Below are 13,750 nucleotides of genomic sequence, written 5' to 3'. Positions count from 1 at the left end.
CAAGTACTAGAAGTGGTTACCTGTTATAAATACCTAGGTATATAGCTTGAGGATTGTCTTATTTTTAAACTTCAGGTCATTAATCTGCTTAAAAAGCTGAGGGTTAGACTTGGTTTCTTTTTCAGAAACAAGTCCTGTTTCTCACTTGAGGCCAGGAAAAGGCTAGTCACTGTGACCTATGGTGATTTGATGTATATGAATACACCTGCCCATTGCCTGGAAAAGTTAGATGCCGCCTATCACAGCGCACTGAGATTTGTTACTAACTGTAAAGCACTTACTCATCACTGTACTCTGTATGCCAAGGCAGGTTTGCCTTCACTAACTGTATGGAGGCTCAGTCATTGGTACATGTTTATCTATAAAGCCATGTTGGGTAAACTACCAACTTTTATCTGCTCTCTGATCTCACAGAGAGTGGCAAGTAGCTATTGCCTGAGATCCCAGGATGTGTTTTTATTACATGTGCCAAGTGCTAGGAATGTTTTAGGTACTAAAGCTTTTATGTGTGCTACTCCTCTAGCTTGGAACACTATGCAACATTTTTTTTAATTGAGCATTTTGGTTCCCTTGCATCAATTTAAAGCTCGGATAGATGAAATGTTATTAGATATTTGTCATTGTGAATAGTTTGCTAATGTATACCCCTGTAATTATGTTGTATTGATGTCCTTTTGGTTTTCTGTTGTTTTTATGTGTAACCAATGTGCTGCAGGTCTCCCTTGAAAAACAGATCGTTGATCTCAATAGGATTTTCAGCTGGTTAAATAAAGGCTACAAACAAACAATCACATTAAAAGAACATTTTATAAAACACTTTCTGTCATCTCAGGCCTCAATAACATCCTGAAAACATTTTTAGAATGTTACTTGGAGAATGTTCTTCATTTGTTATCATGTAACATTAAAGGAACATTTTATAAAACACTTTCTGTCATCTCAGCCCTCAATAACATCCTGAAAACATTTTCAGAATGTCGCTTTGAAAATGTTCTTCATTTATCATGTAACATTGATTGAACGTTTTATAAAGAACATCTTTAATGTGTTACCCAACAACATCCAAAACACATCCTTAGAATGCTGCAGGCAAAATGTTCCACCTTTGTTAACATATCACATTAAAGGAACGTTTTATAACAACACTTTCTGTCATCTCAGGACTTAATAAAATCCTCAAAACATCCTCTGAATGTTGCAGTTAAAACGTTATGTCTTAGTTAACCTTAAACCTTATAGGAACATTATTTGAAAAAATAAACATCCTAAAAAGGTTAATTGAACATCAGATTAAAACGTTTCTTTAAAACCTGTAGGTAACGTTAGCCAAAGTTGTGAGAACGCTCCCTGCTAGCTGGGATGGCAGAAATCCTACAATGAAGCGGGACAGTGAAGTGTGCGAGCGGTGAGGGAGTTTACAGATGAAAAGACACAGAAAGACAGAAGCACGATAACAAGTATATTAAATAACCAACGGTGTCAAGAGGAAGTAAAGTCCCCTGGTTTGTCCCCTATACTCTAACTGCCATGAGAAAACTCAAAATCAATATAAGCATATTTAAAAACGGGGACATTTCCGGGGACAGATTGACCCGGGGATTGCCCACCAAAGCCAGGCAGGCATTTGGTGTGATCACCATATGAGGCCGGATTCGGAAGGCATCCCTTTGCTTTTAGCTGTCAGATTGTAAACAAAGTCACATAACTGGGGGCAGATGACAGCGCTGACAAGGTGTGTTTCCCGCAGCGAGACGCTACAATACTAATAGGCTACATGCACTAGGGTCTGAGACGTACTTCCGCCTTAGCCGTAATACGGCTCGGCAGCTTCCGGTTTGCGTAGCTGAGCGGGTGATCGTCCACAAATGTTTTACTGTTTATTAAATCTATGGTTTAAATATGATTTGACGGAAGATTTTCAAAACGGAGCATTTTCAAAGACAAGGTTGAAAGGTGCTGTACCAACTCTGTTTGAGTGGAATCACTTTACTGCTCAAACACCGCGGGCTAGTGTTTGGGAGAGAAGGAAGCGGCCCACTGAACCAGTCTCTCGGGAGGAGCAGGAAGAGCACATCGATGTCCGTGACCATGATTACTGCTCAACCCCTGAACCAGCTTCACTGGACATGTCCTCTCAAGCTACAGAAGACAACTCCAAAACAGTGGAGGATCTGCAGAAGCAACTGCAGGAGTTAAGAGTCCAGCGAGAGTTTTGCTCACATCGGTTTGCTGGCTCCGACGACAACATCCGATTCTATACCAGGTAATGTTTTGGCTAAATTCTATCCAAGTTTTTGAAATGGGTTAGCTTATAAAGAATCCTGTTTACCTGCCGTTTGACAGCTAACTATATGCATGCAGTGTTGGAATAAGTAGGCTACTCAATTTAACTGAAATATAAGTACAAATACTATGGTTTGAAAATACTCCTGAACTGAACATTTAGAATCATAAATCATGTGTTTTCATATATAAAAAGTAACTAGAAACTATGAAGGTTAACTAAATGTGGTGGAGTAAAACATACTAATACTAACAACATACTGATAATGTCATGTCCAAGAAACTTATTGTGAAAGTTTATTCTTTATGTTAGAGTTGTCATGTCCCTTTGTCTTGTGCTTTATTTCTATACCCTTAATTATTTCTTCCTCTCATTTCAGGCCTCCACGCTCCCCGCCCCTTTTCTGTCTCCTGCGTCCTTGATTATTTTCCCCGCCCTGATTGTTTCCAACTGTGTCCCCTTTACCTGTGTATATATTGTGTTAGCTCCCTCCTGTTAATTGTCAGTTCGTTGTCTCTCGAAGACCACGTATCGGCTTACCTCACGGATCTTTTCACGGACCTTTCACGGACCTATGCTATAGATCGCATTATAGTTTTCCTCGAAAGAGTGGTTTTGTTTTCCTTGTTTAATTACTGTGCAAATTCCAGTAAAGTCTTTATTTTGAAACGCTATCTGAGTCTGAGTTTTGAGTCGTGCAATTGAGTTCATGCCTCAGTGTTCTCCCCTTGACAGTACGAACTGACCATCAAAATGAACTCAGCCGACTCAGATCAGATTAAGAACGCTATCCGTTCTCAGGGCCAACGTCTTGGGCAACAAGAGGAGCGTATGGCCACCATGCAGCAGGGAGTGCAGGATCTAACCAGCAGCCAGGGGGAACTACAAACATCGTTGACGACCCAAGTTAATCTACTGGCAGCAGAGGTTCAGCGTGTGCTCACTCACCTGCAGGCTGTTTCTCCTCCTACGACTCCTCCGGTTCCAGCGGTGACCGGATTCGATCCCAACCGGGTTACTGAGCCGCACAGTGCTTCCATGCGTCTGGCTCCACCCGAAAGGTACTCCGGGGACTCAGAAGGCTGCCGGCCGTTCATCGTGCAGTGTGAGTTACACTATCACCACCAACCGGCTGCTTTTCCCACGGACATTTCCAAAGTGGCTTTTATGATCTCTCATCTCTCCGGCCGAGCAGCAGCGTGGGCCACGGCAGAATGGTCCCGAGGCTCGCCTATCTGCGGGTCTCTGGAAAACTTCATAGACACTATGAGGAAGACCTTCGATCAAACCACGCCGGGCAGGGAAGCAGCTCGGGCTCTGATCAAGCTGCGACAACATCAGCGGAGTGTGGCTGACTACGCCATCGAGTTCCGGACTAAGGCAGCCGACAGCGGCTGGAACTCCGCTGCATTGTTTGACGCTTTCGTCAGCGGTCTCTCGGATTCTTTACAAGACCAGCTGGCGCCTCTCGATCTGCCCGCTGATTTGGACTCTGTCATATCCATGGCCTTACGTATAGACAATCGTTTGACGGAGAGGAGAAGGAATAAATCCAAGGATGCGGTTGATCCACCTCTCCAGAGGAGACGCTCGCCGCTGGATATTACTTCTTCTTGGAGGCCCCGTCACCCCTCACCACCTGCGTTCCGGACAACAGCGCCCCCTGGCTCCGTGGAGGAGCCAATTCAGTTGGGCCGCGCCAAGCTGTCGCTGGCAGAACGTCAGCGTCGATTCAAGGAAGGTCTGTGTTTCTACTGCGGGCAGCGCGGACACCCACAAGCGGCTTGTCCGGTAAAAGAGGAGGCTCACCAATGAAGAGGAGTACGTTGGTGAGCCGGATCTCTTCCTCTGACTTTCCTCCTCGCACCCTGACCCGGATCCAGGTAAAAATCAGAGACAATGTAGTTACTCATGGTGTTCTCATTGACTCAGGGGCGGACGAAAGTCTTATGGATTGGGGTTTAGTTAAGAAATGGGACATAAAAACTAAACCTCTACCCCAGCCTCTTGAAGCGAGTGCTCTCGATGGGCGGCTGTTGTTTAAAGTGACTCACCAAACGGAGCCTTTAGAAGTAAGATGTAATGATAACCACCATGAGACAATGTCTTTTCACTTATTTAACTCAGCCCAACATCCACTCATTTTGGGTTTTCCCTGGTTGAAACTTCATAACCCTCACATAGATTGGCAATCTGGGAGGGTGGAGGGGTGGGGAAAGAATTGCATTGATCTCTGTTTTAAGCAGGTAGCAGAGATTGACAGGGGATGTAACACTGGGAGTGTTAGGCAGGATACAGTCCCAAAAATATATCTTCCGGATGTACTTTCAGTTCCTTCCTGCTACCACGACCTTAGTGAAGTTTTTAGTAAGTCCAAAGCTCTGGCTCTTCCTCCTCACCGCTCCTATGACTGTGCTATTGACTTGATTGCCGGGTCTCCCATTCCTAAGGGTCGACTTTATGCAATTTCAGGACCTGAGAAAGAGGCCATGAAGGACTATATTGATGCCTCCCTCAAGACAGGGCTTATTCGTCATTCCTCATCCCCAGCAGGGGCAGGTTTTTTTTTCGTGGGCAAAAAGGATGGGTCTCTTAGGCCCTGTATCGACTACTCACCTCTCAATGACATTACGGTTAAAAACCGGTACCCCCTCCCTCTCATCTCGTCCGCTTTCGAGCAGCTTCAGGAAGCCAAGGTTTTCACCAAATTAGACCTGCGGAACGCCTATCATTTGGTCAGGATCAGGGAGGGCGATGAATGGAAGACGGGTTTTAACACCCCTTCAGGACATTATGAATACCTGGTCATGCCGTTTGGATTGTCAAACGCTCCTGCAGTCTTCCAGGCTATGATCAACGACGTGTTGAGGGAGTTTCTGAACCGTTTCGTTTTTGTTTATCTGGACGACATTCTGATCTACTCCCCTGACCTTCACACCCACAAACAACATGTCCGCCTGGTTCTACAGAAACTGCTCCAAAATAAGTTGTTTGTCAAAGCTGAAAAGTGTGAATTTCATGTGGAAACAGTCACTTTTTTGGGCTTCATCATTTCCCCAGGTCAGGTTATGATGGACCCAGAGAAGGTTAGCGCAGTAGCCTGTTGGCCTACCCCTGACTCTCGCAAAAAAGTGCAGCGGTTTTTAGGCTTTGCTAATTTTTACAGACGTTTTGTGCGGAGCTTCAGCGCTATTGCAGCCCCTCTTCATGTCCTCACGTCCCCTCAGGTGCCTTTTGTGTGGTCTCCTCAGGCTGAGGAGGCTTTTTCTCGGCTGAAAAAGATGTTCACCACTGCCCCCATACTTACCATGCCGGATCCCACTCGCCAGTTCGTGGTGGAAGTGGATGCCTCCAACGAGGGGGTGGGAGCGGTCCTCTCCCAGCAACAACAGAAGGACAACAAACTTCACCCCTGCGCCTTCCTGTCCAGGAAGCTCTCCCCGGCAGAGAGAAATTATGACGTGGGAAACCGTGAGTTGCTGGCCGTGAAGTTAGCGTTGGAAGAGTGGAGGCATTGGTTGGAGGGAGCCGAGCATCCTTTTGTGGTCTGGACCGATCACAAGAACCTGGAGTACATCAGAAAGGCCAAAAGACTGAACTCCCGCCAGGCTAGGTGGACCTTGTTTTTCAACCGTTTTGACTTTGTTCTTTCCTACAGGCCGGGGTCTCAGAATGTCAAGCCTGACGCTCTGTCCCGTCTGTTTGACCCTGTGCCTGCAGCCAAGGAGCCGGAACCCATCATCCCATTGAACCGGGTGGTAGGAGCGCTGACTTGGCCAGTAGAGAAGGAGGTAATACGTGCCAATGCTGGAGCTCCTGCACCAAGGGGTTGCCCGCCTAACCGGATTTTTGTTCAGGAGGCCGAGCGACCACAGGTGATCCACTGGGCTCACACTTCGCTGCTCACCTGTCACCCCGGAGTCAAGAGAACTATGTTCATTGTTAAACAACGTTTCTGGTGGACATCCATGGAGAAGGAGGTGAAGGAGTATGTGGAGGCGTGCCCTATCTGCGCTCGAAACAAGACCTCTTCCAGGTCGCGAATAGGGTTATTACAACCACTCCCTATTCCCAACAGGCCCTGGTCAGAGATCTCCATGGACTTCGTCACTGGCCTGCCCCTATTTAGGCGCAATGGATGTCCACTTGCGGGAGACGACAGACAGTGGTGCGGTTAGCCAAAGTGACAATGGATGTCCACTTGCGGGAGACGACAGACAGTGGTGCGGTTAGCCAAAGTGACAGACCTAATGTTAGACCAATTTACAGGCAATGGACGTCCACTCTCGGGAGAGAGACCTCCAGCATGTGTCCCTGACATGGAGACTCTGTTTATTTCACTCATCCAGGACAGAGACCGGGGAAATCTCCTCTCTGTGGCCCCTCCAAGACCCCCAAAGGACGGACCACAGACCTCCAGCATGTGTCCCTGACATGGGCACCTCCATAACCTTGCACACCGTGAGTCCCCGGACTCCCGGACTTAAGCACTCCCCCACGGACTAAACCCAGATGTTCACACCCTACAGAACTCCATGCCCCTGGTTAACCTAAAGGGGGTGGATTTTGCGGTGCTTTACCGTCGGCACATCGGTATCCATATTCGGCCTTATTCACGGCACCACCACCCCTTCTGTGGAGGATATTCTCATGCTCCTGGTAACCCTTTAAATAGTCTGATACTGTCAGGGCTCATCACCGCACTTTACAAGCCATAAATAATGTTTAAATGGTCGGGGAAAGTGTTTTTAAACGTCTGGAAGAGAGTTGTAGCCTGTCATTTTGCAGGATATCATTTAACATGTAACCTCTCCTGGAAATGCACAGAATATGTCCATTTCCAGGAGAGGTTCCATGTTAAATTATATCCTGCAAAATGACAGGCTATAAGCCAGGAAAAAGTGTTTGAAAGGCGGGGAAAAGTTGTTTAAAATAGTCGGAAAAGTGTTTTTAAACGTCTGGAAGAGAGTTGTTGCCTGTCATTTTGCAGGATATAATTTAACATGGAACCTCTCCTGGAAATGCGCAGAGTATGTCCATTTCCAGGAGAGGTTCCATGTTAAATTATATCCTGCAAAATGACAGGCTATAAGCCAGGAAAAAGTGTTTGAAAGGCGGGGAAAAGTTGTTTAAAATAGTCGGAAAAGTGTTTTTAAACGTCTGGAAGAGAGTTGTTGCCTGTCATTTTGCAGGATATCATTTAACATGGAACCTCTCCTGGAAATGCGCAGAGTATGTCCATTTCCAGGAGAGGTTCCATGTTAAATTATATCCTGCAAAATGACAGGCTATAAGCCAGGAACAAGTGTTTGAAAGGCGGGGAAAAGTTGTTTAAAATAGTCGGAAAAGTGTTTTTAAACGTCTGGAAGAGAGTTGTTGCCTGTCATTTTGCAGGATATAATTTAACATGGAACCTCTCCTGGAAATGCGCAGAGTATGTCCATTTCCAGGAGAGGTTCCATGTTAAATTATATCCTGCAAAATGACAGGCTATAAGCCAGGAAAAAGTGTTTGAAAGGCGGGGAAAAGTTGTTTAAAATACTCTGATACCTCCAGGGCGCATCACCGCATTTTACAAGCCAGGGAAGGTGTCGGAATCCTGGGTAAACATTGTTTAAATAGTCTGACACCTGGCACTGTATTTGCCCCTGGGAAACTTCAAGGTTATATTCATGTTTTATTATTTATTTAATAATCACATGATTTTTACAAAAACAGTATACACAGTATACATATATACAATAATAATAATAATAATAATAATATAACAATATACATAATAAAAACATGAAAAGTGGTGAAAATGAGAAAATGTATCCGAAAATAGTGCCTCCTAATGCGGGCATGTGGACAGTAGCCACAGACTCACAGGCACACACACACATGCAGAGATCCAGGGGGCGGAGCACATGGCTTTTTTTACCCAGAAATAAGTCTATGAGAGGCGGGGAGACTCAGAGGACAGGCTGCGTCACCTCACTTTGTAACCCAGGAAAAGAGCAGGAATTCTGGCTGCGTGAGTGTTAAAAGTGCATTCATCTGTGTTAATCCGACAGCCGCAGAGGTGCTGACGCAAAGCAGGCGGAACAAATTGATTATTTGAACCAGGAATAAATGTTTGCAAGGCGGGGAAAGTGTTCCTGCAGCCCCTCCATAACGGTAATAATGATTAGAAATGATTTCCAGGGCAGAAAGCGTTTTTTAAATGTGGAAAAAAATATGTTAAACTGTTTAAAAAGCACAAAGTGATTTGAGTGCAGTTCTCATGTGTCCCCACAGGAGGGCGCGTCGTCCCAGGGAGCACAGTACATGGTGACAAGGTACGATTTATACCCTAAAATAGCATGCTAAGTGTGGGTGGATTAGTTTCAAAGCATGCACACTCTGCTCGTGTCAGACTTCCATCAAATAGACCGGGGAAAACACCTCTCATTAGCCCCTCAAAGACCACCAAAGGACGGACTAAGCAGCTCCAGCACGGCTCCCTCACATGGAGCTCAGGTTATTTCATACCTCCAGGAGAGGGACCGGGAAAACCACCTCTCTGTAGCCCCTGACAGAGCCCCAAAGGACGGACTAAGGACCTCCGGCAACAGTGGCACTTCCATAACCTCGTGCACCGTGAGACCCCGGGCCCCCGGACTTAAGCACTCCCCCACGGACTAAACCCAGATGTTCACACCCTGCAGAATCTCATGCCCCTGGTCACCTTTAAGGGGGGGTGGATTTTGCGGTGCTTTACCGTCCGAACACAAGCATCAATATTCGTCCTCCTTCACAGCAGCAGCAGCAGCAGCAGCAGCAGCAGCAGCAGCAGCACCTGCCCTGCTGGAGGTTCACACTTTAACTTATTTGTATTCGTTTTTTTTTGTTCCCCTCCTCTGCCTTACACATCCTCCCACGCTCGAGCACTCCTCACTCGGACTAAACCCCTCCATGCACACCGCCAGAACCAGAACCTCACGCCCCTGGTGACCTTAAAGGTGTTTGTCTTTGTTTGTTTTTGTACTCCACATAGACAGGCAGGTGTTCAGCACCACGGACAGAGCGGGCCCGCTGCTGCTGCTGCTGGAAGGTGGAACACTTTGAGTCTTTTTATTTTCTCTTTTCTCCCTGCTCCTGCACACACCTTTTGTTACCCTCCTCTGCCTTACACATCCTCCCACGCTCGAGCACTCCTCACTCGGACTAAACCCAGATGTTCACACCCTACAGAACTTCATGCCCCTGGTTACCCTAAAGGGGTGGATTTTGCGGTGCTTTACCGTCCGCACATCGGCATACATATTCGGCCTTATTCATGACACTACCACCCCTTCTTTGGAGGATATTGCAGGATATAATTTAACATGGAACCTCTCCTGGAAATGCACAGAGTATGTCCATTTCCAGGAGAGGTTACATGTTAAATTATATCCTGCAAAATGACAGGCACTGTATTTGCCCCTGGGAACCTTCAAGGTTATACTAATGTTTTTTTTTTATTTTTTATTTAATTATCACACCAATTTTACAAAAACAGTATACAAAATAAACATAATAACAACATGATTAACAGGGGCCTTGGGGCCATATTAGCCGTCTAACTTGTACAGTGCACCGGGGAAAAAAGGTTGAGTCCACGGCCCCTTTCCCCTCATCAGGAGTACCAATCGGTCCTGAAGAAGAGGTATCGCTGCTCTCCGCCCCTGAATCCTCTTCGGAGGTAGCTGACGGTGGTAGACCTCCTTCTGATGATGATGCTGCTGCAGCTGCTGCCGCCGCCCTGAACATGGAGCGGATCTTCAATGCCTCCTTTATTCCAGGCGTATTCGCGTAGAACCGGTCTGCAGTGCTTACGTCGTGGCACATAAACCTAGCCAGAATCGACCTGCTTTCTGGATCTTGGTGATGCTTGATATTGTCAGCCAGGGCAGTGCGCAAGATGGTGAAGGTGACGGCTGTTTCTAGCCCAGCATCAGCCCAAGCCCTCTTCAAGTGAGCGTTCAGGTTCTTGGAAGCCTGCTTCCCCGATGTGAAAAGGAAGAATTCATTCTGAGGACCCGACAAGCCCTCTTTTATCCCCATCCACCGCATGACCCAGCTAAACTCCTTTATTGTAAGCACCAGCTGTGCTTCACCAAATGTCTTGGCAGTCTTGTGATCCTGCACGTGGATGATGTAGCCCTCAGCAGTGCCCCTTCTGTCCGCCTCAAAGACCTCCGTGTTGGTCATGTTTGCATACACACCCGGACGGTGGCCATACAGGAGGCTCCAATGGAGGGTTAGATAGCCATATAGCAGGTACTGGGTGATTGTGGTCGGATTGCTAGCCATCAGGTCAAGGAGATCAGGGATGCGCTTCTCAGCGGCCGCCATGGCGGCGAGAAGCTCCGCCTGGCTCGGCAGACGATCCAGCTTGTCCCTCTTCACCTTAAACTGGTGGAGAGTGACAGACTTTTTCAAATCGTTAATGTTGGCTTTCACCTCTCTGATGATGTGGGTCATATCAGACTGGGTGAGCCTGCACCCCCGGAGCTTTGATGCAGACAAGTACCTCAGGAAATGGTTCACAGTCTTCAGGAACAACAGCGATGTTGTGACTGTCCGGCCCGACTCTGAAATATACTTGCTCCAGCCACGGACCCTCTTTGTGTCTTTTAGAAACAGCCAGTCTGACAGCCGGTCAAAACCATGGGCCATGAATACTATGAAGTTCTTTATCCGGCTGACATTGGACATACAATTCTCTTTCCGTTTTACTGTCGGTGCAAGACCCTCACAATGACCTCTGTATGTCTGAATGTACGTCTCCATGCTTTTAGGCAACGTGATTTCACGCATGGTATTCCGCAGTCCCTTCCCAGTGCACCATTGATTTTGGGAAGAGGGCCAGTCCTTAGCCAGATTAGCTTTCAGCTTATTGGAGACAGACGCACGGGTCTTCTGGCATACAGGGGTCTCACTACAGGAGGCTTCTACGGACCGCATGACAGTCTGCATCGGGGTCTTGCTTCCGGAGGCTTCTGGGGACCGCATCACAGACTTGAGAGGGATCTCACTCGCAGAGGCTTCTATGGACCGCATGACAGTCTTCACTGGGGTCTCACTACCGGAGGCTTCTGGGGACCACATGACAGTCTTCACTGGGGTCTTGCTTCCGGAGGCTTCTGGGGACCGCATCACAGACTTGAGAGGGGTCTCTCTACCGGAGGCTTTGTTGGACCGCATGACAGTGTTCACCGGGGTCTCACTACCGGAGGCTTTGTCGGACCGCATGACAGTCTTCACCGGGGTCTTGCTTCCGGAGGCTTCTGGGGACCGCATCACAGACTTGAGGGGGGTCTCACTCGCAGAGGCTTCTATGGACCGCATGACAGTCTTCACCGGGGTCTTGAGAGGGGTATTGCTGCCGGAGGCTACTGAGTTCATGTCGGGGGTACTTGGGATTGCTACGCCCTTAAATCGTATACATTCTTCGTCTTCCTCAAGCAGAGCAGCAGTGGCATTCTGCTTCCTGGGTTTTAGACCCTGTTTTAGCCTGGAGCGCAGGGTCTTCACCTCATCAATGAGGGCATCCTTCTGAGCCCTCAATGCCACATTGTCCAGCCTCACCTGCATGCAGTCCTCTTCGTCACACTCGGTATGTGGGGAGAAGGGTGGAGGGTGCACCGGGTATTCCTCCTCATTGTCTATATCCAATGATGTAGCCATTCCAATGATGGGATTAGTCTCTCGGAGGTCATGGAGCAACTGCAGGGCCACACTATGCTTCAGCCTTGCCATGACCTGATGTGCCTCATCTCGGGAGAACTCAGGGTGGTCACGAGTTACATGACGGTGTAGTTTCCTCCCAGCATACGAACACCCTGTGATGGGACAGGGTTTGGTCCGAACATTTATTCTACCACTGGCCATTTTAAGAATGATGCCTCTTTCATCCAGGTTCCGCACTGCATGTTTGTGCTTAAGGTGCTTATTCAAAGCCAGATAGCGGAGGCTGCACACCGGGCATTCGGTCAACATCCTTCCAAAAACACACACAATGAATTATATTTAAATGGTTTTCTGTTTCTCCGTTTATATGCGTTAGCCAACTGCTGATTGCAACCATGGGTCCGATGCTTCAATGCAGGGAACACGGACCAAGGGGAGGACTTGGGTTACCACCTGGTTAAAATGGTCCCACCTCCGCACCAACGCGACTGGCGATGGGTCCGATACATTGATTGTTTTTTGTTTCATGGTTCTGCCACGAACTCACAAGACAGTTTTGGGTACAAAACGTGGGGGTAACAGTACCTCCGGGCGCTCCGTCCCGCTCCGGCTTTCGCCGCAGCGGGGGGAGGAGGCATTGAACCCCTCGCACCTGCCCCCGGAGGAGGCAGGGGAGTCAGGTACCCGGAGGCGCACGGTGGACGGCCAGGGCGAGACCGCCACACCGCACTGGAGTCAGAGTTCCGAGTTTTTCGAGCCAGGTCCCGGTGAAACGCAGTACGGAGCACCCGGCAGGAACCTCCAGCAGACCCCCCCGCGCGGTTCCCTCGTCCCTCGGAAGAGGCGGAGAGGTGGGTGTTTTTCATCTGCTGGCGGACTGCCGGGGAGAACGTGCTGCTCGGGAGCCAGGCTCAGAGTTAGTGGAAGTGAGAGCCCGTGCACCTGCCTTTTACAGCAGGCACGCGCTGGTATCGGGGTGGGGAGAGAAGGTAGATGCAGAGGCTGCAGAAACAGCCAGAGCCTTTCCCCTCTAACACACCCCTCATTTGGTTCATGAGCACTGGGCAGAGTCCCCTGTCAACTCTCCTTATATTCCTCCGGAGACCAGTTGGGAAATGGCAGCATCCCACTTCACCTGGTAGACCAATATCGTTAAATGAGCTCAGTAATGTACTGCACAACATCACATGGGTAAAATGAGCTATATCATGCACTGCAAAATCACATTTGGTTTATTTCCAAAAAGCCTGGAAAAAACACATATCCATCATGTCCTGTAAAATATCATTCTTTGTTTATGTCCGCTCCAGGATTACCCGTAGTTTGGATGAACCGACCGCCAAGCACCGGAAGCTGGACCCGGGGAGGAGGCCCTCCGATGGCGGGTCAAAGTTGATGATACCGCAGCTGGCTGGACACTAGCCGTAGAAGAACACCTGGGCGGGACCAGGCATGTCCCTCTTTGCAGACAAGCATATGTGCTCCCAGGAGCAGAGTCAATCACACAGTTTGGAGGAACCGACCGCCTAGCACCGGAAGCTGGACCCGGGGAGGAGGCCCTCCGATGGCGGGTCAAAGTTGATGATACCGCAGCTGGCTGGACACTAGCCGTAGAAGAACACCTGGGCGGGACCAGGCATGTCCCTCTTTGCAGACAAGCATATGTGCTCCCAGGAGCAGAGTCAATCACACAGTTTGGAGGAACCGACCGCCTAGCACCGGAAGCTGGACCCGGGGAGGAGGCCCTCCGATGGCGGGTCAAAGTTGATG

At 48.4% G+C, this 13,750-nt stretch overlaps 1 protein-coding gene across 1 annotated transcript; it reads right to left on the bottom strand.

Annotated features, from left to right (window-relative positions):
• Nucleotides 1–9,781: 9,781 nt before the first annotated feature.
• LOC307045345 (uncharacterized protein) lies at nt 9,782–13,435 on the bottom strand. Its single transcript, XM_079690965.1, has 2 exons — nt 13,297–13,435; nt 9,782–13,115 (listed from the first exon to the last, which is right to left on the bottom strand). The coding sequence occupies exon 2, from the start codon at nt 12,287–12,289 to the stop codon at nt 9,836–9,838; it is 2,454 nt and encodes an 817-aa protein (XP_079547091.1). The 5' UTR covers nt 12,290–13,115; nt 13,297–13,435; the 3' UTR covers nt 9,782–9,835.
• Nucleotides 13,436–13,750: the final 315 nt, after the last annotated feature.

The sequence above is a fragment of the Notothenia rossii genome (assembly GCF_949606895.1).
Source record: "Notothenia rossii genome assembly, chromosome: 6".
In the NCBI taxonomy this organism is placed as follows: Eukaryota; Metazoa; Chordata; class Actinopteri; order Perciformes; family Nototheniidae; genus Notothenia; species Notothenia rossii.
The sequence above is the reverse complement of the archived record's forward strand: the minus strand, read 5'-3'. Positions and strand labels throughout refer to the sequence as shown.

Coding starts and splice junctions, on each gene's coding strand:
- LOC307045345 (XM_079690965.1), bottom strand. CDS start 12,289: ATGTTGACCGAATGCCCGGTGTGCAGCCTCCGCTATCTGGCTTTGAAT.